Source organism: Diaporthe citri, assembly GCF_014595645.1.
Source record: "Diaporthe citri strain NFHF-8-4 chromosome Unknown scaffold_5, whole genome shotgun sequence".
In the NCBI taxonomy this organism is placed as follows: Eukaryota; Fungi; Ascomycota; class Sordariomycetes; order Diaporthales; family Diaporthaceae; genus Diaporthe; species Diaporthe citri.
This window is the reverse complement of record NW_025064850.1, coordinates 2,068,361-2,093,931: the sequence shown is the minus strand read 5'-3', so window position 1 is coordinate 2,093,931 and position 25,571 is coordinate 2,068,361. Positions and strand designations below refer to the sequence as shown.

Below are 25,571 nucleotides of genomic sequence, written 5' to 3'. Positions count from 1 at the left end.
CCTGCTGTCTTGGAAGCGTGAGAAAAGTGACCAAATTCGCTCTTGTCTTTTTTGTCTCACACGGCCGACAAAGAATATGTGGAGGCGACGGCAGTATCTCGTCCGCGGCATGACGAAATGGATTGCAGCCTCTCTGGACGGCCCGGCCTTTCCCAAGGGGCCCCGTATTGTGACACGTCGCTGCCGCCACAAATGAACATGGCGAAAAAAATCGGCAGTGACAAACAGGAACTTGAGCTGTCTTAGCACGGAGGCACGACATCTCGGAGCTCTCAAAGCCGTGTTGAGACCAGCTCTGTGTGCTGCATGGTGGGACGGCGCCAGTACGGAACAGGTGGGTGGATTCGCGGTGCAGGAGGGCACAGCAGCCAGGCCGTCGTCTATTCTTGGTTGCAGCCCTGGGCCAGAGCTACAATTCGTCCAAAAATTCGCGAATGGTTTGTCGCTGATGAACGTGTCACCCAGGCCCTCGGGTTGGGATGTTCCAGATCGGGTGCTGCGGGAATCCGCCGTCTGCATCCGTGGCTTGCAGTCCTCCTGCTGCTGCATCTCGTTTGGGCTGACCAACGGCACAGCCCCTCTGCCTTCTCCCCTAGATGCAGAATGATGAGTGCGTCTCACGGGTGAGAAGCCACGGGGGAAAGCATGGCCTTTTCGGATCAGTCATATCCCGCGGAAAGTCAGCCCTACAGCCAGCTGTTGGCTGTGCCGCTCAGGGTCTCAAGAGAGGTGTAATCCCGCAGTCGACAATCTGGCAGCCTAGAACCGTGTAACAAGTAACATGCACCACCACAACCACAACCACAACCACGGTTCTGATGAGTCACTACGAGTCACTGCCGAAGCATGGGGGTCATCATCATCATAATCACAATCACAATCGCCATACAGTTGACCTCGACCGCCAGTCATCCTGCGGCGGAACGGTGTACCGGCATCACCGGAGCACCATGTAAGAAGCTCGAGCCCGTGACGACGGTGATGTAAGTAGGCAGGTTCTGTGTGTGAGGATGGATGTGTGCCTTGGCTATGTCAGCACGTCTTACTTATTAAGCACTGACCGGTCGGTGAGCCTCGTAGGGCGTCCCCCCAAACCTTCGGCCCTTTGTGACGTTGGCATCACCCGAGAAAGAGCGGGTGGGAGGAATTGGGGGGGGGGGGGACGATGCTCTGTCGTTGATCAGTCTACTGTCAGATCTGCACCTGCCTCCTTGGTGGTTGATGCTAGCGGTGGATACGATCATCGCCATAAGACTGTTTCAGACCCAAGCGAGCACAGGCTGTGAGCTGTGATTTGTGGAACGGCAACGTCGGGAAGCTTGAGAAGGGAAACGAGCAGCGAGCGCAGATTTGACCTCTCACTCCCCCTCCGTCGCTGGAGCCCACCATCACGGCCTCGCAAGCTCAAGAGTTTGTCTTGGGCGAAAAAAGGAAGCCGCAGCCACGAGTCAATTGTGACAGGACTGCTGGGTCCTCACCTGTAAAGGGCGAAAACTCAGATACGAGTCACCTCCGACGATGGGATAGCCGGCAGTCCAAGGGGTCTCCTTGATGGCTTCCCGAGGCTCCACTTCCGTCCTGCCGCATGAGATTCTCGATATGCACGATCACAGATTCCGAGCTCAGCTGGGCGAAACACAGATATTCTGGGATGCAAGCGTTCGTCTCCGCCACGAACGAGTTCGCCTTGGCTTGCATTGACGGGTTGATTGGCCCGGCCACTGGGAGACAGATCGTCCCGCCTGCCGTCTTGCATACATACTACGGGCGGTCCCTTGTAGACGATGTAGAGATAGACTGCCTGCATCACAGACATGATAGGACCCCTATTGCCCCCCTTTTTTTCCTGGCCCTCCCATTACCAAGGACCCGGGAGCGACGTGTTCGGTCCGCTGCCGCGGTGTAACAGCGGAGAGCCACTGCTGGCGACGACTCGAGGTGACTTTCCGAGACCGTCACTAGTCAGACAGAGATGTTCGCGTTGTCTCCCGAGTCGGCGACGAAGAACACGCGGGGACACCATCACCATGCACAACACTGTGTGCAGCTGAGCCTGCGGCGACTGGTTCGCTGCGGCCGATGGCCTCCCGAGACAACCTTTTCCACACAGTGAGGGTGGCAGAGAGCGGGTTAGTCGAGGAGCCAGCCACGCATCATGTCGGCCGCCAACACGCCCTCGTTGCAACCCTTGGCCGCGCGGTCTGCGGGTGACGATTCACAGCAAACATGAATTGACATGTCTCAGTCCCCTTTACCCATGGTGATGTGACGGCTGTTCAGGTGAGGCTGCGGAGCCAAGGTCTTGAATCTGATGAGTCTAAGGGTGCTATTTTTTTCCTTTTTTTTTTTCCTTTTTCGACAAGCAGGTCCTAGTTCTAACACGCTGAACACCCCCGCAGTCGTCAGTGCGGGCTTCACGATTCATCACTCTTGGACCCTGATGATTCTGGAAGCCTTGCACAGGCCCGCGCATCGATCACTTCTCACAGTTGGTCCCCTTGATCTTGGTAGAAGGGACATCACAGTGCAGATGGAGGACTAATTACCCGGCGAGGGTGCCCTTGCACACAGTTGTGGAAAATCGAAATGACAATTTTAAAAAACTGAAAAACTTCCATCCCGTCTCCGATCTACCTAATTAGGACCCCTGGCAGCCCATGGAAGCCATCCACACCTTCTAGAACGATTCTCTCGCTGACAGGTCGGATTCGGCGCTGGGGTGGGTCGCTAAGCAAAATTGTGTGGCACGACCCACGACAAGGTCCTGCGTTTCATCTCCCCAGAGGCAAGCTGTCATGATCAATGCCAGGTCCTGCAGGGCGCCCCAGAGGGTCCCGTGGGCTGGTGGGCTGGTGACAGTCAGTGACGGCGACGAAGGATGCACATGTTCTTGTTCCGAGACCGTAATAATTCCGCGACAGGAACAAAAGCACTGTTCTCAGAATAGATGCTGTTGTGTAGCACGGCTGCTAATGGTAGTCAGGCACCGCGGGCTGGCTGACATTACCGCGATCCTGCACGGTACGATTGTCCAACCAGCACAGCTGACATCATCCGCGGCACAGGCTGTGTCCTTGGGTGAGGCAGCCCTCTGCCATGATGAGCAAATCAGCACGGCAAGCAGCCCCGGGACTGGTGTTTTGGGAGCAGAATAGGGCCGAACCAGCCCTTTGTCACAGCCGAGGCTCAATCCGTCGGCTTGGACCGATGGGCCATCCCAAGCTGTCAGCCAAACCGGACGCAGTCCCTAGGCTGATCTGTCTCACCTGCGTGCTGTGAATCATCAAGCCACCGAACCAAGCCTCGAGAGGATAGACGGCCGAGCTCTACCGGTCCTTGGCCCTGCGCCGCGCCTGCATCCACAAGCACACAAGCACAACCACAACCAATTCTCCTGGCACCAATCACACACGAGGCAGGTCAGGCAGCTGCCTTTCCGAGGACATTTCCCACCGCCAGAAAACGCTGACACAGAGCGTCCTGACCGAGCTCACCTGAGAGTTTCCAGCGGACCCAAGCCGCCTCACGGGCCCCTCTCAGGGCTGGGGAACAGCAAGACGCGCCCCAAATGAGGAAGGGGACGGCTCGGCGTACCAAGGACGTCAGGGTGACTTTTTGGCAGGCCGTAGTATTCCCGGCGCCTCGCGCTGTATCGGGTACTTCAGCCCTGGGCCCACAGGTACTTACTCGCAAGCTCGAGGTACCTGCCACCCAGGCGGATGGGGCCCGGTCGGTTGCATTATGCAGTTTCCCGGCCACATGGAGAAGAACCTGGAGTGCAGGCTAAAACGGCGCTATTCCGAAAGAGAGAGGCGTTCCTGCATTAGCAATTTTGGCTCTTTCCTTCCAAGGTTCCGGGCCGGGACTACGTAGCCTGAAATGCCTGCTTGACTCTGGCTGATTTGCTTGTGCAAGATGGCATGCCTTCTTTTTTTTTTTTTTTTTTTTTTTTGGGGGGGGGGGGGCGTGTGTTCTTATTGTTGCTGCTATGACTGCACAATTGCAGCGATGTCACCATACTGTCTATCCGTTCCACTCAGCTTTCGCACAGAGGCATCTGCAAAACAGGCTTGCTCATATTTAACCCATTAACCTCCGTGCTGGGTCACGTAGTTCCGTGCCGGTGGGCTGGACCCCCTTCGCAGCTGCTAAAATCCAAGTTAATATGCTGCCAGGCCTTGATTCTATGCAAGGCTGAGGAAGATCAGTCACACGAAACAGGAGGGCGCAGCAAGCCGCCGCGCGCTGGTCGCCGTCGTCCCATCCCCCATCATCAACTCAGATGCAAAATGAAGCAACTAATGAAATCAGTCGTCTGGAATTTGTGCGTCTGCCGATTGTGACAGCTACTCGGAATGCTTCCAATTCGCCAATGCCCAAAAGCATGTGCCATCGTATCATCGAGCTGCCGACCGGAACAGATATCCACACTCGCCGGTCTAGGCCGCAAAGGTTCTTGGACGCGGTCATCTTTCGAATTGAGGGTCGCCTGTGCGCGCAAAAAAAAAAGCAAGGTCGTCGTATGCTTGTGACCTCATCGAACAAGCTCGTCAGAACCACCTCGTGCCTTCAAATTCGCATCCCCATGAGTTCTCTGTTGTGGTGGAGAATGCTGCTCAATTGAGTCGTCACATCGGAATGGACTCTCTTGCTCACCGTGTTCCCACACACGCACCTCATGGAACGGTGGCTCCGTGGCCCCCGGTTGAGCAACCAGTGCCAGGGTGATCCACCGTGGGTAGGTCGCCCAGTCTTCGGTGTAGTCGCGAACATTCACACATCATCACAGACGTGCTGCCGGGGATTCAGCGGCACTATCAGACTTTTCTGTGGTGCGCGAAAGCGGGCGCGGCACGAGCAGGAGGAGCACAGTGCAACAGGTATAGGCAGGGACCTGAGGTCTAGCCTTGATGCTTTCACGGATTTTCTTTGTTGACCGCACGTGGCAGGAGAGGCTCGGAGCACCTTGGGCCATGGCACGATTCCACGAAGGAATTGCCGAGAACCATGTGTGAAAGCAGCGCGTCGGGGGCGACGATCTGGGGAGACAAGATACCACCTTGACCAACGAACCCTCCGTGCTACCACCAAGGGGACGCAAACTTCAGCCTTGACAGCCTTGCCGACGGGGCAACACGGATCCATGCCGTGCTGTCACCAAGCAACTGTGAAGGCCTGGTGGGCTGGCACCCAGTTGACAGTTGCGCCAAGTGGGCATCTTCGGCGAGGACGAACAGGTGTGGAGCGCTCAGAGACTGTGGGCTACTCCAGCCCGCCGCTTCGAGCTTCTGCCCCTGCCGCTCAGTGGGCCGCCGCGAAACCTTCTGGAAAACTGTTTATCATTTCCCCGGCCAGCAGCCCTGTGAGGCAATCGCGATTGACCGTATTGACGATAACGAGTTGGGGTTAATTTCACAGTCTGTCATGAGTCCATTTACACGAAGTTACATGCAGACCCACCGGCCACGCGACTACAATGCACGGTAGTGGGCCGCACCCAGCACACGGCGCGTTGCAAACCGGGCCCTGCGGCACTGCCGAGAGAGCGGCTAGGCCAGCATACCTAGGTACGGTGGGCCTCCAGACCAGTAGCAAATCTCACCGAGAAGGCTCGGTGAGCAAGGGTCAGGCACTGAACCATTCCCTCGTCCGTTGTCCACACCGAAACGCTGGGCGGTCGAGGGCCCTCGCTTGGTCCCGCAAACGGCACGTGTGGGTAGCGTGTCCGAAATGCCGTGTCCTCGCCCTCGCCCAGCCAGAGCCGTCGGCAGTGGGCTTGGCTGAGCGCGACGTGTGAGTTGCATAGAGCTAGGACATCGACAGCACTCAGCCTTGCTTGTTGCTTGGTCCCTCTGGCCTTCACCTGGGACAAGGATCTTCAGGGCTTTTGTGAGTCTTCTAAAAGCAGCCGCCTGCCAAGGCAAGGTTCCAAGTAGATGACACCTCTCTGGCACAACAACAACGGACATCGGCCATTTAGCGAACACTAGGGAAACAAATGTGCCGGGCGCCTCTGGGCCGGAAGCCCAGCCGCGCTGTCAGAGGTGCATGAGAGATCCCTGTCGGCTGGCGACCTCGTGGTTTCCGGGGAACCATCCGGCCTCGCATGCCACTCCACTTGCCGCCATGCGGTTCATCTTTTCTCGAAGGTTGCTAATTTGGAAGGAAATACGGAGCGCCACCGTTTATGTGGGCATAGGGCAGGCGTCTGCCACGAACGGGGGCTGGGGATCCCAATGCAGCATGAGCACGTTGCTGGGATAAGGCTGGCTTTCGGTCGAACCTGTTAATGGGAAACATCGACAATTGCTGACGTATTGCAACAGGGCGACGCCCACCGGGTCACTCGGTGCAACATACTTGTTAGGCCTCTATAGTACTTACGTTATGCGCATCACACGTGGTTTGGCCTCGGCTCCGAACGGTTGCATTGCAGGCGGCCCTCTGGAAACGGTCCTTGCTGGCTGCCGCAGGGCGAGGGCGATCAAATTGACAGGCAGCCCAGCCAGCTTTTGGGGCCACCGGGTCGCATTAGAAGCCTGGGTTAGGTGTCCGGCTTGTCTCCCCCGACGTTTGCAACCCTGTTTCGCCAGCTCCTGCAACGAGACGCAACTTTGGTCGCGACACGAGGTGGACGGGGGACGGGGAGAGGATGTCACAGCCGTGACTGCCATGCAGTACCATCCGGCCTCAATGGCAATGGATGCCCGGAAGCATATGGATTGCCGATTGCCATATTCGAGCAACCTTCCCGTGTGTTGCTTGACTTCCAACTGATCTCCATACAGAGATTATCTGAAATTCCCGGACTTCACTTTGTAATGCCTATTCCGACTCTCGCAAATGATGCTATGCAAGCAGGCCTCGCACTGCATTATTCAGAGCACATGATTGTGGTTTCAGAGTCAGCTGTAAGAAACCCCTATCACCGATTCAACGACACCCACAGATACCGAAAGCCTCTTTGCCTCCACGATTCACAGAGGAGAGCCGACGCCCCCTTGCTTCGTGCTGCCGACTGCACCGCCTTCGGGTCCCCACGGGCATTGGAGTCTAGACCGCGATTCTCCCGCGGCGAGAGTTCCCATTGCGGTGGCACAAGCCGACCGCTCGGGAATGCCTCACCTTGCTCTAGAGTCTGGCTTTCAGGGTCAAGGTGAGCGGGCTCGGCCTACACATCCGCACGAGCGACGCGAGTCAACTTGAAGGAGAAGCCCAACCTTCATCAAAATGTCAAGCAAGACGGGCTGAATCTGTCAATCAGCATCGCGTGCGTCTGATTCGAGAGTGCCGGGTCGAGTCAAGATTGGCCGCCCGGTATGGCGGCTTTTGAAACGCTGCTACAGGAAAACCTTAACCTCTTCAGCCCGGCGCGCACAGAGCCTGGGGCCGTTGAATACGGGGATTTTCGCAGATTTGGGTTTGGAGGGAGCTCCCCAGCTCCCCTCTGGCGGCATGCAGCATGCAGCATGTTCCAAGGTTCTAGCGCAAGCTACCTGGGGTGTATAAGTGCGAAAGCTTCATGTTCCCCGGTGGTGCCATGACAACAAGATTCTCCAGGGAACAGACCCACGAGTACGACGAAGCTTGGGCTGAGTGAGGCCAGAAGCGCTCGGGCCGGAGCAATCTCATATACACCAAACACCAGAATCAAGAGAGAGTTCTGGGCAATCGAGATCTAACCGTATTGTTAAGCTTGCGGACGCAGCTCGAGATGTACTCATTGAACTGGCGATGCGATGTAGTAACCATCAACTTTTATAGCTTTTAAAAGCCTTTGAACATCCTGGGGTGCAATCTTAACATCATGAGCACTCTACAAGAGGTGGGTTCGTTTTCGTAATCGCCACATCGAAGAGAATTCTTCCATTGTCCAGCTGACCGATATATTTCTACATTGGCCAGGTTGGTCAATCCCAGTCGCTGTGGGAGAGTGGTTGATCCGTTGCCCTGCTATTGCATAGAAATATGTAAGGCAATACCTTCTCGTGCGCAGCTTTGTCGGCGACGTATTTTTTTTTTTCTTTTCTTCTTTTTGTTTTCCAGAATAGTGAAAGAGACCATCCAGATCAAATCGAGTCCGACGAAATACTTGAGTCGTTTTGGGGCGTTGTTGACCTGCTCAGGACATGGGTCGCGGGCGTGATTGAGTTCGGGTTCTGGTAAAGGGGGAGGAGGGGTGGGTTGCCTGCCCCACATTGGTTAAGCCGGTTGGTGACGCCTCCCTCCACATGGCACCTACCACAGTAACGGTGCCTAGGTAGGTAGTGCATCGCAGCAACGTACGTACGTGCGTACAGTAACTAAGCTCACATCTGAATTCCATCCAAAAGACCGCCACGACAGCATCTCACTCACCTCACTCAAACAGACGACAAACAATTGGCCACACCAGACAGACCTGCGGTGTCTCCAGCGTGATCCCAGTGGCCGAAGCCAGCTCCTTTCGACGTCCGGCTCCTCGCCCCTACGGTGACCCCTCAACACCATCACCGCCCGCCTCGCAACCATGTCCATCATCCAGCAACACACGTCCGCGTCGCTCAGCGACGCCTGGCGCACCATCGACATCGACGCGCTACAAGAGGACTCGTCCGTCAACTTCGACACCTCGACCCTGCACCCACCCCTGCCCGAAATCGGCGAGGCCGAGGTGCGCTCGCTCGCGGGGCAGGTTAGACAGCTGCTGCGCGGCGGGGACGCGGAGGGCGCGCTGAGGGGCTGCCTGGAGATGCCGGTGTACAACGGGAACGAACTGGCAAAGGTACGACGAGCCCTGAGGATCCCGCCTGGTCCTCCTTCCCCGAACGTCTGGTCGGAGTGGGCTCCTTGGGAAAGGGGACGCCGCCCCCCGTGTGGGGACGGCCGCCGTTTGGGACAGGATGAGGATCTCTTTTGTTGCTGACGCGTGATTGTCATAGGACGCACACCTGCAGACCGTCGTTGAGGTCCTCCAGTCGATCAAGGCGAGCGAGATGACGCATGCTCCAGCGCATATACCAGGGCGACGGCGGTAGCGAGCTGTTGGATGTGCTCATGAAGTACCTGTACGTGGTGGTCCCCATTCGGAAGTGCCGACTTCTACAACATGTCCCCTTCAACACACGAGAGTCCCACGTGGAGCGGTGAGCTGACCTTGGGCATCTTGTCCTTCGACCAGGTACAAGGGCATGGCATCGACATCCGGAGGTAGCGCTCCCCGGACCCCCACCAGAGTCACACCCCAGGCCACGGGGTTCAGCCAGGTCGGTGGCCGACCGGGCGCGGCGAACGAGTCCGCGGGCGCGGGTATGAGTGTTCTGCTGAGCTGGCACGAGAAGGTGGTCGATGTGGCTGGGCTTGGATGCATAGGACGCACGATGACGGACTGGCGGAGGGTGTAAAGATGGTTACATGGTTTACTACAGCAGGGAAAGGCTGCCTCGAAGCTGACGGCTTCGTACAGACCGACGAGGGAACATCGTCTTCGTGCCTGAACAGCGCACGTTATCGAGGGGAGCAATGCATATTCTAGAGACACGCAAAGGCTTTGTCCTGGCAGACTACATTGTCGTGAGATCCACATCCGACGGCATCTGACAATCTGAGATCCACCATCATGTGCGCGCCCAAGAGAGATGCTTTGCTTTTTGATGAGAACAACCCAGCCTTCGAGTACCGACCGAATCTTCGTTGATAATGGTTGACACCCACAACTACCTAGGTGGCTTGCAATAGCGAACACCAAGCTCGCCGATGTCCACAGCTGGGAAGCTTGCAAGGACGAGCACGACAGCACCCAAATCACCAACATCACTAGTGCCAGTATCAATCCATTCCAGCGTCGATGAACTCCGTACCAAGCAGGGGCGCTCAGTTTGAGGTAGCATGGCTGCAGCACGCCTGTGGACAACCAAGGCTCATGGTAAAGCGTTGACCGGTTAGCCTTGATGCCAATAATGTACGTATTATAAAGAAGTATTGAGGCTTCAGAAGTGAGCCCACCAAGCTTTGTCCGTAGGTAACACACAGAATACGCATCGGTGGCATGCCTGGATGTGTAATTGCCCTGAAAAACACCTGGACTGGCGAGGCGATTCTTTGTCCGTTTGTCTGGCCGGCCTCCCACTTCCCTTCTGGTCCTCGTCTCATGAAATGAACTGGATCTTCAAGCCATATGCTTTCCTGCAGACCAAAGTACAACGACGTGCTTAGCATACCACTCGTTGGCCGTATTATTTTTTCTCAAGTATGTCCTTGAGGTTGATCTCCGCACTGCCCCGAGCGAGAGGCTCAGCCTGATTAGGAGAGTCGTGCCACCCAATCATGTAGATTATCCTGAAGGTCGCAGGTATCGTCCCATTCTCGTTCCCGTGGAGCTCACGGTAGATCGCCTCGTTCGCGAGGAGGACGTCCCTGCCGATGGCTCCCGGCTCCCGGCCCAGGACGGCGTTGCCCTCGCCCATGAGCTGCAGGTCCTGCATTAGCTCGAAGGTGCTGGGGTAGTCGACGATGATGTCGTCCACGTCGACGGTCAGCATCTTGAAGCCGGCCTTCTGCAGCAGGCCGCCGACGTCCCGCACGTCAGCGAGCGGGGACACGCGGGGGGACATGCCGCCCCTGCGGTCCTGCTCGGCCAGCTGCAGCGACGTCCGCAGCTCGAAGAGCGTGTCCCCGCCGAGCATGGCGCCCATGAAGGGGCAGTCCGGCTTGAGGACGTGGTTGATCTGCGAGAGCACGCCGGGGAGGTCGTTGATCCAGTGCAGGCTGAGGCTGCTCAGAACCAGGTCGAAGGACGCCGGCTCGAACGGCAGGCTCTCCTCGTCGTCCAGGACCTGCCGCGTGATGGCCAGGTGATCGTTGAAGGGCAGGTCCGCGTCGCGGTACAGCTGCGAGTGCGACGAGTCGGCGGCGACCAGCTCGCTGATGCGCTCTGCGAGCGGCGGGGAGGTGGGCTTCGCCGGGTCCGGGTCCGGATTCTCGCGGGTGAGGGCGCGGGCGACGCTGCAGGTATTCGCGCCGAGGTCGAGGGCGCGAGGGAAGTGCCGCTTGATATCCTGCGGCAGGAGCATGACGAAGTCAGCGAACTGGGGCCTGGCAGCTACAGGTCTTGGGGTGTCTGGTGCAACCTACCAGGAGTCGCTCGCAGAGCCTGATGGCCACCTCGTCCTTGAGGTAGTCGGCCTGCCGGCTCCCCTCGACATCAGCTGCAGCCCTCTCCTTCTGCAGCCATTTCGATCGCCTGTTGAAGACCTCAAAGACAGGAGATCCCGGGGTCTGCGAGGCGAAGCTTCGACGTGTCCAAGCAACCACTCCTGGGAGTTGAGTTGCGCGGACTCTTGGCAGGACCGGTGTCATCTTTGGGTATTGACATTGTTGTTGTTGCAGGAAGGGTTTGGAGCTGGCTGCTGCTGCTGCATGGTGGGGTTGGGGAGCAAACGGTAGAAGCTCAAGACGTCATGCACTCTACTTAGGCACCATTACCTTTTGGCACTTTGTCAATCTCAGGGATTACTGTCATAGGTTGCTGCACGTCCAATTGAGTTGTCAAGACACAATTCATCCATGCCTAATGCACCGTATGGTACCTCCAACTTGTCCGTGGAATAGTCGAATTGTGCCCATAGTCTTGGTCCAGCAGACGATAGCTCATCTAGATCAACTCTATGTAAAAGAGTGGACCGAGGCAGCAAGACAAAACGCTATCGATCTAGTACGAGTCTCGAGCCTGCGTAGACACATGCTCTTTTTGCCTGAATGATGGTCTTGCACAACGTTGATTCACACCACTCGGTATTGCTTGGAGGGAATCGCACATGAATTGCCCGCTTCGAGTCCAAGACAAACTCCGGGCTGACTGACGCCTCATCCAGAGCATGGAAGTCCCCAGCAGGGTTCCAAGACAGCAAGCTGCAGGTCGCGTTCAAGGGTCTGTGCTTGGCTAAGCAAGCCGGCAAGCAGGTGCGTGGTGCAGCGCGGCAGCGGTGCAGTGAGTAAAAGGATCCCAAAGCCGAACCTCGAGACGGCCCGCATAACTCCACCGTCGAGCCCGACCATCGATCCATCCCCTTTTGACATTGAGGACATCGCATCAAGCCTCCCCCGTCTCGTTCATTCGAATCGAATCCCACTGCGACGCTCCCCATTCAATCGCGGACACGGATACCCTACAAACCTTCTCCATCATGCCGGCCGTCTTCTGAGTCCACAACCACCTGAGCATCAACCCCCTGCCCTCCTGCATTGCCGTCGCGGGCCCTCATGGGTAATTCGGCTCTCGCGTCCAACACGCATCGGCCTGACTGTCCAATTTGACACCCTGGTTTGATTCGAAGACCTCTCCGTTCTCTCACTCTGACTATCACGACGAGACGATTTCGAAGAATCACGACCCTCAACATCCAAGATGTCCTCCTCCACGGCCTCCGGCTTCCTGGGCCGGTCAAGTAGCAACAACTCGAACATGCGCGGGCTCGTGCAATTTATCGCAGATTTGAGGAATGCGAGAGCCCGTGAGCTTGAGGAAAAGCGCATCAACAAGGAACTGGCCAATATCCGGTGAGCACGCACGCGGCTCGACGCGGCGCTGGTCGCGAGACAACCCCTTTCCACGTCCCAGTATCTTGCTGACTACGAATGTTGTATACAGGCAAAAGTTCAAAGGTTTGCGATCCCTGCCGTCAACGAAAAATCCCACGCGATCACTCGGCTAACTCGAAGCAGATGGAAACCTGAGCGGGTACCACAAGAAGAAATATGTTTGCAAGGTGCGCGCTGGAAAGGATATCCCCGTATTGTGCAAGAGAAACGGCTGACGGTCGGGCGCAGCTCTTATATATATACATCCTCGGTTGGAATGTTGACTTTGGCCATCTCGAGGCAGTCAACCTCATCTCAGCCAACAAGTACTCCGAGAAGCAGATCGGGTACCTCGCCATGACCCTCTTCCTCCACGAGAAGCACGAGCTGCTTCACCTGGTCGTCAACAGCATCAGGAAGGACCTACTTGACCACAACGAACTATTCAACTGCCTGGCCCTGCACGCGATAGCCAATGTTGGTGGAAGGGAGATGGGAGAGGCTTTGAGCGGCGAGGTACATCGGCTGTTGATATCACCGTACGATTCACCACTGCCCGTATTTGTGACCGGAGCTGACGGCAGGCGCAGGACATCTAAATCATTTGTCAAGAAAAAGGCCGCACTTACTCTTCTCCGACTGTACAGGAAATACCCCGATATCATCCAACCGCAGTGGGCTGAGCGAATCATCTCTCTGATGGACGACTTGGATCTAGGGGTTGCGTTGTCCGTCACGTCTCTTGTCATGGCGTTGGCGCAAGACAACCTGGACCAGTACAGAGGAGCCTACGCGAAGGCTGCTGCCCGGTTGAAGAGAATAGTGGTTGACGGAGACTACGCTGCCGACTACCTTTACTACAAGGTGCCTTGTCCTTGGATCCAGGTGAAGCTTCTCAGGCTGCTTCAGTACTTCCCACCTTCAGGTTTGCACTCTGATCCCGTCAGCCCTCGCTGGAACGGAAATTAACAGTCTGCGCAGATGATAGCCATGTGCGGGAAATGATCAGAATGTCTTGCCAGAAGATCTTGGATCTGGCGCTGGAGACCAACAAAAATGTCCAGCAAAACAACGCGCAGAACGCGGTCTTGTTTGAAGCCATCGACCTGGTCATCCACTTAGAAACCGAACAAGCCCTGATGCGGCAAATATCCCAAAGGCTTGGTAAATTCATTCAGTCGAGGGAGACTAATGTTCGGTACCTCGGTCTAGAGGCAATGACGCATCTTGCAGCACGAGCAGACACATTAGACCCCATCAAGCAGCACCAGGACATCATTATTGGTTCGCTCAAGGATCGAGACATCAGTGTCCGGCGGAAGGGGCTCGACCTGCTTTACAGCATGTGCGATGCTTCCAACGCACAACCGATTGTTGCAGAGCTGCTACACTATCTGCAGAACGCCGACTTTGCCATCCGGGAAGAAATGGTACTCAAAATCGCTATTTTGACAGAAAAGTATGCAACAGATGTGCAGTGGTATGTCGACATCTCGCTGAGACTGATTGCCATGGCTGGTGATCATGTCAGCGACGAAGTATGGCAGCGTGTCATCCAGATCGTTACAAACAACGAGGAACTGCAAGTCTATGCGGCAAAGAACGCCTTGCAATACATCAAGCAAGATCACTGTCACGAGACGCTCGTCAAGATAGGGGCATACATCCTAGGGGAATTCGGGCATCTCATTGCCGAGGACAAGGGCTGCAGCCCTATCGAGCAGTTCTTAGGACTGCATGGCAAGTTGCCCGCCTGCTCTTCTAGCACACGCGCCATGATATTGTCCTGTTTCGTCAAATACGTCAATCTCTTCCCCGAGATCAAACCTCAACTTCTCCACGTCTTCGATATCTACAGCCATACGCTCGACTCGGAACTCCAGCAGCGAGCATGCGAGTATCTCACTCTAGCCACCCTCCCAACGGACGACCTCCTGCGAACTGTCTGCGATGAGATGCCTCCGTTCCCAGAGAGGCAGTCAGCTCTTCTGTCTCGCCTGCACCAGAAGCATGCGAATACTAGTGATAAGCGCACCTGGGTTGTTGGCGGGAAGAGCGCAAATTCTGACGCCCAGGAGCTTAACATGGCTAAGAACCCAGGGCTCAAGAGGACTTTCAGCACGCAGTCTCAAGCTAACGGCAACGGACTTACCAACGGAACGAATGGCACCAACGGCCACAAGGCCGCCAGTGACCTTGCTGGGCTTGACATGGCGAATCTTGGCTCCGCGGAACCCAAGACGAAACCACCAAATCTGGCCAGTGCGGCTCACTTGTCGCCCGGATGGGAGAAGGGCTTCAACCGGTTGCTGCTTAAAGCCGACGGCATCTTGTTCGAAGACGGCCAGATCCAGATCGGCGTTCGATCCGAGTACCGAGGCCAGATGGCTTGTCTCATAATGTACTTCATGAACAAGACCCCTACAATCATGAGCTCATTTACCACGACTTTAGACCTGGACGAGAGCGACAAGGGCAACTTGACATGGGACATCAAGGGCCTTCCCGATACCACCATCACCCAAGGCAATCAGTGTCAACAGGTCATCATGTTTGAGGCGAAGAGGATGTTCTCGAAGAGCCCCACCATGCGGATCAGTTACCTCGCCGGAGCGCTACAGGCTCTGACCTTGAAGCTGCCTGTCACCCCTCACAAATTCATGGACCCTGCAGAGCTTACCGGAGAAGACTTCTTCAAGAGGTGGAAGCAGATCGGTGGGGCTCCAAGGGAGGCCCAGAAGATTGTCGGATTGGCTCCTGGCAGCCGCGACAGAGAGATGACTGAAGGCTCGGTGCGCTCGGTCGTGTCTGGCTTCAGGTGGGGTATCCTTGAGGGTGTCGACCCTAATAGGAAGAATTTTGTCGGCGCGAGTGTGCTGCATACATCGGAAGGCGGCAAGTTTGGGTGTCTGATGAGGCTGGAGCCCAATTACAGCACACAGGTAAGAGTCTCTGCGTGTACCGCCTTCATGAACAGAGCTAACCTGTACCACAGATGGTCCGTCTCACAATCCGAGCTACCGATGAGAGTGTACCCCAGGTGATGTTGAAAATGATGGAGGAGAGGATTGCGGCCGGAGTCTCGACTCTACCGGAGTCGCATCTCGGACCAACGCCAAGAGAAATATCTGATTCGTTTTCTAACATCATGGTGCTGGAATGAAAGTCCAAGGGATTGGGAAGCAGTATATAATGGCACATTGCCGTGTGGGCAACATGTTGAATTACGTGGAGTACACCACAATCGAGCGAGCATAGGGCGTTCTTGGACAGCATCGGCAAGGTACTTTCCATTCCACTTCTTGACTGAGACGGTGGTGGCGTCGATGGGTGCGGCGGCCTGGATTTGGCCCTTCCCAGCTGTATCCACCGACGCGGACGAAGCCAACGTCTTGGTATTTGACAAATTTAATTGCAAAGTGCCCGTCGCTTGCGGCGATTGTCTAATCTCAGCAACGCCTTGACCATTCTTGATGCATTTAGTTTCATGATCCTGTGATCGAAGCCTTTGTTTGGTATCCCGTGGCTGCCTGCCTGTGATGCTCCGGCCTGCCCGAGTTCTTCACTACCGAACTTGACCCATATCCCAATCATCTCAATCCGCCTGGGCATCCCTCACACCAGGATCTTGGCCTCCGACTTGGGGCCCCTCGTCCCGAAGATGGTGCTGCCGACCCTGACCTCGCCGCTGCCCAGGGCGATGGCGCCCTCGAAGTCCTCGCTCATGCCCATGCTCAGCTCCAGCGGCTGGGCCTCGCCGCCGTCCCCCCTGGCGGCCAGCAGGTCCGCGAGCTCGGCAGCGACGAGGTCGCGCTGCTCCCTCAGGCGCACGAAGTCCTCGTTCTCGTTCTCGGGCGTGGTGGCGACGCTGCGGGCGATGGCGCCGATGGTCATGAAGCCCAGCAGGTTCAGGTGCGGGCACTCGGCCAGGACGAGCCTGGACAGGGCCACGACGTCGGCGCCCGGGGCGACGCCCGACTTGCTCTCCTCGCCTGAAGTGTTCACCTGCACGTGGACGTTGAGCCTGGAGACCGGGGCGGCGTCCCCCTCGGCGGAGGAGGAGGAGGCGATGAGCTCCCCGCGGGCCTTGTTGAGCAGCTGGGCCTTCTTTGCGCCGTCGACGCTCGACACGGCAAACAGGTTGGGGATCTTGGCCAGGGTCTTGCAGTGCGTCGACTGCAGGCCCCCGATGAAGTGCCACCGGATGGACCGCGGCAGCAGCTCCGCCTTCTGGCCCAGCTCCTGGGCGTAGTTCTCGCCGAAGTGCAGCTGGCTCGTGGGCTCCCGGTGGAGGGCGAGGATGTCGTTGGCCGGCTTCAGCTTCGACACCGCCACCAGCCTGACCTGCGAGTGGGCGTCAGCCTCTTTGACGTCTTCACATGACAACGCTTCCTCCGGTTCTTCCTGTCCGTTCCAACCGCATCGGGTCCGACCCCCGGTCCGGCAACGCAGGCCCTCAGGCGCCGCGGCAACGGCACCACGCACACAAGGTGAGACGAGAACTGGGTGCCTCGAGGTTGCAGTGCAAATGAGTGTGCTGCACGCACATGGAAACTTACATTCCGGCCCTTGGCCACGTTCGCAATCCTGAGCCGCACTTCTTGCAGCTGTGAGACGAGAGCCTTGGCTCTGACGGCATCGACCTTCATCTCTGTCTCGGTCATGCTTGTGCCGATCGACACCCTGGCGGGATGGAGGGCTGCAGAGTTCAGAGTCTGGGGTAAATCTTAGCAAGTAGGTAGTAGTGTGGATAAAATCGGGGTTGGGCTGAGAGTGCTACGGTACACACTGCCTCAAAAGTATAATGTCTTGCGGTGTCCTTTTTTTTGTGACCTGAGGCGCATGAGCATACATACAATGCTGCTCCCTCACATCCCCGTCGTCGATTTCGCAGAGCGGGGCGGGACACTAAAGCCACGCCCCCCTTCCGATGATTGTCTTGGTCGGGCATACATGCCGACCATGCGACATGAAGTCCAACATGCAGAAGAAGTGAGTCTTTTTAAAATTGTCATTCGCTTTGTCAGACCTGATTGATGGCCTAGGATCTCTCATCAGTTTCACCACCTGTTGCTGTCCGTTTCAGCAGAATGTGAGCGATGCGGTGGATTGGTGGAATGGTGGAGACCTTGTAAGGGGTCTACTACAAAGGATCCTCAATGATACCGACAACTTATGTGTATGTCAAACATTCATGACAATTAGTGAATTTTGACGGGATCAGCCCGGTATACATGCAGGTGATAGAAATATACCTTGTAGAATCCAAGTTTCACTGCTCGACATGTCTGTCACAAGGCTCTTGAACCTGCATGATTTACAAGAAATATAATATTGCAAAGGCATACCGTGAGACCTGATCCAAAAAAAAAAAAAAAAAAAGTGTAGTAAGCTGGTTTGGATAAGTCACAGCGCAAGTCTCATCCCTTATGCCGCTTCATTCAAGCACTTCGGAAGGTCCCCGTCCAATTTGACAAGGCAAACTTAGAATCACAACGAATGGAGTTTCGGTAGTCGCGCTCGTCACTGTAAGTGCACGTTTGTAAGAGAAAATCCAGCGCATTGTGCATGTAAGATGTTGTCAACAGTATCGATCCAAACTGCAGAGCCAAGAAAGAAAGGTGTTCCTGACAGTCAGGAGGCCCTTGCACTTGAAAGAGTGGATTGAAATAAGTTGGAAATCGAAATGGCAGAATCAGGACACGGAAGCGCTGCTGAGATAATGGACACTCTCCGGATACCAGGTAGGAGGTGGCTGTATGACCTAGACTGCTAGGTGAACCTGAGACCATTGGGCCTGAATGAGATGGAATGATTAGCAGCGGCCGAGAAATGCCAGTTGCTCAAATGTTCCCGTCTGAAGAGTCCATTGTCCAGGACATTACCTCCCTTCCAAGAGCCATGGTCAGTCACAGCCAGCCTGCTTACGGTCGCCTTGCAGCAGTTTCGCTTTCTCACACATCGAAGTGACCGTCCGCTTGCCTCCCAGGCTACACCCAACCAACCGCCGAAAACTTCTGGTCACGAAATCAACCAGCCAGTAGCGCACAAAAGTCGCAGCCAAAACTTCCAGCGTCGTTGATGCCAACCTCCATCATGCCCGAATCGACAGCCCAATCCAGCAGCATGCCAGAACCACCTCCGCACGTGCCCGACAGGACCGTCCCGTCCTCAAGCAGCAACGCAGACGCGGAAGAACTTCAACAAGGATCGTGTCCAACAGCAGATCCGAAAAACGGCCAGCATGCCTCAGGCAGACCCTGGCCGCCCAGATACGCGTCGTCAGCCGCCCCTGAACCCACTACTAGCGGTGCAACAAGCCAGTATCCAGACACACACAACAGAAGCATCATAGCAGCTTCCGCGACTCTGGCCTATCTTCAGAGCAAGTGCCGCAAGGAAAACTCCCCGAATGATTGTTCAGACCAGAGCACCAGCACCAAAGTCAGGGCGTTGACAAGTCTTTGTAGAGGCCTGCTACGGAAGCCCGGTGAGACGATTGCTATTTCTGCAGACGTTTTCCAAAACGAAATTCTCTTGGCGGTGGCCCATGATGACAGCAGTCGTATCCCTCTAGAGACGGGTACGAGTGAAGGGGAACGGCCTGAAAAGTAAGTGTCCATCCATGCTGTAAGACTTGGAGTGAAACTAACAAAGTGGCATAGAGTATTCTACATGTGTCCAGAGCTCTACACCCATATTCTTCTCCAGGCGATTCCAGAACTGTGCAGCGACTGGCCCAGTCACAGATGGACAACTCATGCCCAAGAACATCTCATCAGGTTGCACAGCATCATCGCAGACAACTGGAAGATGACGCCGGACGAAGACACCGAGGTACTGCACCACCCGCTTATGATTCGTAGCAGAATCGGAGAGTATCTCTCTGCTTCCAGGTTTCCTCTTTTTCGGCACGAGGCGAGAATCGCCTTGGATACCGATCGCGGCGTTTAGGCAATGCCGAAATGGACCGGACACTCAGAAAAGCTTCAGTCTACGATCGACTTCTATCGCGAACACTCGGCTCAGATACAAAAGGAACATCCTCGGATCCTATTTGCGCTCCACACTATTGAGTACGCATTATATACCGTACATCCTTTGCGGTTCTGTCTCTGGAGTCAAGTCGGAGGAACATTTCTCGCACCAGAACTGAACAAGCTGGAGGATCAGCACGAGAAGTGGTTTTCCGATTGCGCCATAGATGCGACTCCAGCACAAGTCAGCCTCGACGAACTCAGCCAGATCTGCGACCGTGTATCTGATCTCTGGCTGGCAACAGGCGGGACGCCGACCAGGGTCGACGCAGATCCACACGATGCATTGGAGGCAGCACAGGAGACGCTCGAGCAGGGCCAAACCACAGAGAACATCACTTCCTACTTTTACACAATGGCGTTGATGATCCACTCATCCAGGAAGGCTCTGGAACACCTTGTACACATGTTTTCCTTGTGGGTCGAAATTGGTGAAACCCACAATGGACATGTTTTGGACGAACTGGACACAAGGGTGGAGATCACATGGTGTTCTATGGCACTGTACAGCGCACAAATTACATGGAACGAACTGATGAAGTGTCCTTGGACCGTCGCATGTGCCCTTCACCTACTCGCAGAGGATCCCGACACTCCAGCACCACCCACGAATGGTGGCCAAGGACGTGTGCCGGAAGATCGAATGGATGTGGAAGATGTAGAAGGCGAAGATGAGGGAGATATCTATCAGGCCTTGAACAGCGACCCAGCCAGGCCCCCAAGATTCTCGTCAGTCTTCGTTGCAGTCGACAACACACAAGTGAGGGATATGCTAGAGGGTTGCTTCAGACTCGACGCTGTCATGCGCCGACAGAACGAGGCGCATGGGGTTATAGAAGCCTTCACAGTTGGCAAGGCTGACAGCGAGAGCGACGAGAAACCCGTGCACATCAGCTTTATCTCCGATAAGGACAACCACCAGATCGACAAGACGGACGTGATCGAAATCATCCGCGAGTATTGGAAGAAAGAAGCTTCTGCCAACACTGACACACGTGCTCAGAAGGGATTCGATATCCTCTCAGAGCTTGCGGACACATCGGAACTGTCGCAGCACCACTTGCAAATGAACTTGGGCCGCCCCAGAGTGCATTGCGAATGCGTCCTTGCGCAACACTGGATAGCCAGACCACGGCGCGCGAACCAAGCATTCCCAGTCATCGGAGTATCAAGCTATGCATGCGGCACCTGCAAATTGTTCATGGAAGCAGTCTTGGAACACGTCTGCGAACAAGCAGCACGCTGCATGAAGCGAATGATACCTGGAGCAAGGGACGCATTTTGCCTCTGCATGGTGCCCGAGCAGTCGCCTCCCGAGGTCAAGAAGGCGGTTGCTGATGCGTTGTTGCACAAACTGAGGACGCAGTTGAGGGATGTCAAAATTGCGACTTTCCTGGAGGGACAACTGGACGCAGCACGTGTGAACGCGGTTGACAGCAACAGCTGTCGACGGGGATTTGATGGACTCAACTCGCTGGATGGCGTTACTGGGTCATTCTCTGGCACACCTGAAGATGAGGAACAGATGACTGACATCTAGAGAGCAAAAAATTTCATGTACGACCTAGAATCAATCCGATATCATTAGCCCTTCCCGCCTCGCGATGAAATCAGTGCATGTGTAGAAGTGGCTCAAGATGATCGAGAGTGAATAGTCGACGACGATATCAAGAAGCGCTCCCCTTCCTTTACCTTTTTCCCCGGATGGTGATTCCGAATTCTCATATAAACTCTACAACGTGTGGTGACCTCCACGCCTGCGTCACCAGCTGGGACTTGATTCCCCGACGGGGAGGTACACTAAGAGCTGCAGCTGAACATGCCGCTGGATCTGGAACACTCTCTCAGCCCTTCAGCCTCAACTTGTACCCCCTGGAACACACTAGCCACAGAACCTTAATCCTGCTGCGTCGACCGCTTCTCCGCGGCACTGGTGCAAGAATACCTTGGGGTTTCGTTGTTGTCGATCATTGGACGGGCAATCAGGTATAACAGGTACAGTATATGTCCCGACCCAGTACCTCCTCGGTACGCAGCAGAGACAACGAGCCCAGGCCAGGGCAGAGTAGCATTGAAAGCCAAAACTGCCCCAGGCTGATGAGATAGATGCCAATAACTTGCACGTTCAAGCACACTCCTGGCGGCCCTGGCCCCCAATATGTGATTCCATGCTCGAGCCTCTTCACCTTTCACATCCTCCCGTATTCCCAATCCCTGCGCTGTGCCCAAATACGACAGCCACGCATCAATTTGCAGTCACCATACCCAAGGCAAACCCAAAACCCCAACGAGCCGAATCACCGCCGTGTGTGTGTGTGTGTGTGTGTGTGTGTGTGTGTGTGTGGTCTCCGGTCCCCTGGACAAAACCAGAACGTCGCATCCCACCGGGGAAGGCGAGACCCCCCCCCCCAAGGGGGCATGGCCAGCGGCCGGAATGCTACTGTACGGGGCTGAATCTTCAGCCGCCCATGTTTGGAGTTGCGCGCCCAAAATGCCGGGGCACACCCATGCACCTACTTCATGGACTGACTAACCACATGACTGACTTACACAAACATGTATAAGCTGCCTTGGGACACCCTCCCGCCTGCCCCCTGGCTCAGGACGTCGAGAATTCCGGCAGGTGTCGTCTCAGCCTAGAAACACAGAAAAGTTGGGCAAAGTTTCTTCTGACTTGCCCTCCTGTGAGTTAGCCTGCCAGGCTCTGGCACTGATCTGGCCGCGGATTCGACCGCGGGCCTCGACTCGGCCCTTGGTTCGGCGGGTGGGTGTCGTTGGGCCGGACTGCCTCGTCTGTGATCCCACCTGCCGTGCAGTTGGTCGGCGTGGTGGTCATCACACTTTCACAGACGGCCCGGAAACTGAGACACAAGGGAGAGCAGCCACACTGAACATCGGCCGGCGAGCTTGAGACGACCAGTTTTCTTTTTTCCAAAATAATTTGATTCCCGTCTTTCTCTGTTGCGGGTCTGGTGATAGTTTCCTGTGATATACCATCCACCTCCCCCAGCCGCGAAATAATATGTTCTCCAAGCTGGATGGGCAGGCTGGGCCGAGTCAAGTAGTAATAGTGCGAACAGAGCCTCTTCTAAATAAAACGTGGACAGGCGCCTTTTTTGTCCTGCGATGCCACGCAGCCAAGCACAAGCAGAAAGTTGTCCCATGTAAAGTCCAAAAACAACAATAACAGAAAACCCCGCGCGATGTGCTGACACTCCGGAAAACTTTGAAATGCAGATAACCGCTCGTGGCCCCCAAAACGCCGTATTCTCGACATCGCTGTTCCTGCTCCTTTCTACTACCCACGACGCGACTGGCTGCCAACTCGATATGCAAGCTTATAAATGCAGATATTACAATGCTGGGGTATTGGGAGCCGAAAAAAGGAAATTAGCAGCTGGTGACACCTGAACATGAAATGATTCCCTTCATTCTCCAAGATAGGCACTGGGGTGATTAAAGTCGTCGTATAGGTCGGTTTCACGGGTGTTCGAGTGTTTCCGGGGAAAATGTCGGCTCTGAGTTCGTTTTGGCCGAGGCGGAGGACCCGAGATCCCAGCGTCGTTCTCCTCTTGGGCCGGTGGTCACCTCACTCGATGTCCATCTCGTCCGGGTCTTCTTCCAGATAGGCCAGCTGAGCCCAAACTCTCCAGTGCAGAATGCCCAGGTGGGCCAACCGTACGGCCATGTCCTCTACGAGCTCCTGTAGGGCTCCCTCTTCCCTCGACATCTGTCCGGCCTCGGAAGTCATTGAAGAATCGCAACCGCCGTCTTCGCCTCGTGCGGATCCCGAGCCTCCCATACGCCCACCAGTGGCAACAGAGAAGAGTGCAACGCCGCTCAGGCTCCTGAAGTCTTTCACACGCCCGCTAAGTGATCTCATGATCCTGCGCTGGAAAGCAGCCTCGACAGCATGATACAGATCGCTGTTCATCTCGCAAAGATGCTGGGCGAGTTTGGCCTCAAATCGGGGCAGGAAGTCTTGTGGAGCGTTCGTGTAGCGGAAAATCTGTATCGCAATGGAAGGGACCAGGCCTTGCCAGCGCTGTTGCGGTCTTTGGTTCTGTGGGGCCGTGTTCAGCAGGGCAACAAGCGAGTCGTACACGGTGTTGTCCTTGTCGGTTTTTGACTCGGCGGTATCGGCTGAGGTGGGCGGCTGGAGGGTGATGTAGCCAGAGCTCCGGGGCGATGAGGTCGTGGAGCCGCAGGCGGAGAGGGTCAGGCTGGAAGGGCGAGATGGAGGTGTGTTGAGGAAGCTGAAGTCGCCCGAGTTCCTGTTGCTGTGCGTGCTGGATTCTTCATCTACCACATACGATGGAACAGAGGTTGGAGGTGGGACAAAGGACGGTGTGACAGAAGTGATCCTCGATACGCGATCCAGATCATCATAAAGCCTCATGCAGACCTCTAGGTTGATAGCGTCAAGCATGTCGGAACGGAGCTTGATTATCCGCTCCTCGTCGAACAGAAAGGTGTTTGGGATGGTCTCCTTGGCTGTCGAGGGTAGGATCAACTTGGCCAGAGCCGCAAAGAATGCAGCCGTCTCGCCAAAGCTCCGTGTGTCCTGAGGCACTCCCGAGTTTGACCGCAACGCCTCCGCGTACCACAGCCGTGCCCCACTGATGTCCAGCCTATTCGCGGCGATCTTTTTGTAGAAGAATCGCTGCTCAAAGTGTACAGTGTCTTCGATCAGCATCGGCCTGAGGCACCGTATCTGGTGATTGGCGACGTCCAACTTCATCGCCTCTAGGACGCTGAGCAGACTTCGCATGCCCTTCACGAGCTCGGCCATGTCGTTGTTGCGGTTGCCATTGGAGAGTTCGCTGTACATCTCATCCACCCACTCATCACGCATGGGGGCGCAGTGAAGCTTGAGGACACCGGACAACCAGGAGGCAACCTTTTCCAAATCTGCCATACCCTGATTGAACTGTTGCATGAGAAGCTCCACATTGAAACCCTCGTGGAGAAATTCGCGGTCTCGTTGTGGTACGAGCGTCTGTATAATCTCCTTGACGGACTTCAGTAGAATTGGCAAGCACCAGTCGGTCCCAGCGGGGTACTCCCTTCTAAATGTTTCTCTGTCCACCACAAAGGAAGTGAGTTGGTCACGAAGCGTCGTCCAGAACTGGTTTGCCTTTTCCTGCTTTCTTCGCCCTTTGTCTCCGTCCAAATTCGGTCGAAAGTGAAGTTCCGGATCAAAGTTGATGTCGTGTCGGAGTTTGGGGTTGTGTATGATCTTGCTTACGTCCAACTCGCTCAGCGTCGCCTTGGTGACAGGTGGTTCGAGCGGTCGAGGTGGATGAGAAATCTGATTCCTTGGTTCGGGCGTCCTCGCGGGAGCCAACTGACGAGCCGGGATATTCTCGGACGGTATCAATGGGCACGAGACCACTGACGGTGCCGAGGACGCCGATGTATTTGACGTTTGGGACGTCTCGGACTCTGATCGTGGGTGCTGTAGTACATGGTCTTCCGGATCGGTCGATGTCGTACTTATCGTGTCCACTAATCTCTCTGCTGGCGCTGTCTCATTCTGAGATTCTGATCTCGAGTGTTGCGATATGTGCCCGCCGGCGCCTTGGTCGGCCATGTTTCCTACTGCCTTCCCCAGTCCAGCTGGTCTTGTCACTGAGTTCAGGGGGTTGACACCGGAATCAAGAATCACACAGCGGCAGACCTGGTGTCAGTGATGATAAGCGAGTCGCGGAGTCTGATCAGATGTCCGCCTCGGGAGATCGACGGGAAGACAAGAGGAATATCGAGGACGAAAATTACAGTGCAGGCCTTGGTCAGAAAAATCTGGCTGTAGAAGCAGTAGCACACCGGTCAGTCCAACAGTTTCTATTGCAAAAGGTTTGTGGACGGAGGAGCTTTGGTTGCCAGACTAATGAGATCTCATGCAGCGGATGGCCGCAGGAGTGCCCTCTCGTACCGTGGAAACCTGCAGGCAGGCTATGATCGTCGAGGAGTAGA

General features: G+C 55.7%; 6 protein-coding genes across 6 annotated transcripts; 3 read left to right on the top strand and 3 right to left on the bottom strand.

The window, feature by feature from the left end:
• Positions 1-8,509: 8,509 nt before the first annotated feature.
• On the top strand, positions 8,510-9,383 carry INS49_011243 (uncharacterized protein; the record flags this gene model as incomplete). Its single annotated transcript, XM_043171962.1, has 4 exons — positions 8,510-8,764; positions 8,922-8,948; positions 8,992-9,047; positions 9,161-9,383. The coding sequence occupies 4 exons, from the start codon at positions 8,510-8,512 to the stop codon at positions 9,381-9,383; spliced, it is 561 nt and encodes a 186-aa protein (XP_043023707.1).
• Positions 9,384-10,214: 831 nt separating this feature from the next.
• Positions 10,215-11,337, bottom strand: INS49_011242 (uncharacterized protein; the record flags this gene model as incomplete). Its single annotated transcript, XM_043171961.1, has 2 exons — positions 10,215-11,036; positions 11,113-11,337. 2 exons carry the CDS (start codon positions 11,335-11,337, stop codon positions 10,215-10,217), a joined length of 1,047 nt encoding a protein of 348 aa, XP_043023706.1.
• Positions 11,338-12,385: 1,048 nt separating this feature from the next.
• Positions 12,386-15,721, top strand: INS49_011241 (uncharacterized protein; the record flags this gene model as incomplete). The annotated part of the gene is made up of 6 exons (XM_043171960.1): positions 12,386-12,537; positions 12,629-12,642; positions 12,700-12,746; positions 12,808-13,483; positions 13,540-15,500; positions 15,554-15,721. 6 exons carry the CDS (start codon positions 12,386-12,388, stop codon positions 15,719-15,721), a joined length of 3,018 nt encoding a protein of 1,005 aa, XP_043023705.1.
• A 452-nt stretch (positions 15,722-16,173) lies between these two features.
• Positions 16,174-17,222, bottom strand: INS49_011240 (uncharacterized protein; the record flags this gene model as incomplete). Its single annotated transcript, XM_043171959.1, has 2 exons — positions 16,174-16,902; positions 17,118-17,222. 2 exons carry the CDS (start codon positions 17,220-17,222, stop codon positions 16,174-16,176), a joined length of 834 nt encoding a protein of 277 aa, XP_043023704.1.
• Positions 17,223-18,654: 1,432 nt separating this feature from the next.
• INS49_011239 (uncharacterized protein) lies at positions 18,655-21,135 on the top strand (the record flags this gene model as incomplete). Its single annotated transcript, XM_043171958.1, has 3 exons — positions 18,655-19,169; positions 19,224-19,395; positions 19,513-21,135. 3 exons carry the CDS (start codon positions 18,655-18,657, stop codon positions 21,133-21,135), a joined length of 2,310 nt encoding a protein of 769 aa, XP_043023703.1.
• A 2,049-nt stretch (positions 21,136-23,184) lies between these two features.
• Positions 23,185-25,188, bottom strand: INS49_011238 (uncharacterized protein; the record flags this gene model as incomplete). Its single annotated transcript, XM_043171957.1, has 1 exon — positions 23,185-25,188. One exon carries the CDS (start codon positions 25,186-25,188, stop codon positions 23,185-23,187), a length of 2,004 nt encoding a protein of 667 aa, XP_043023702.1.
• Positions 25,189-25,571: the final 383 nt, after the last annotated feature.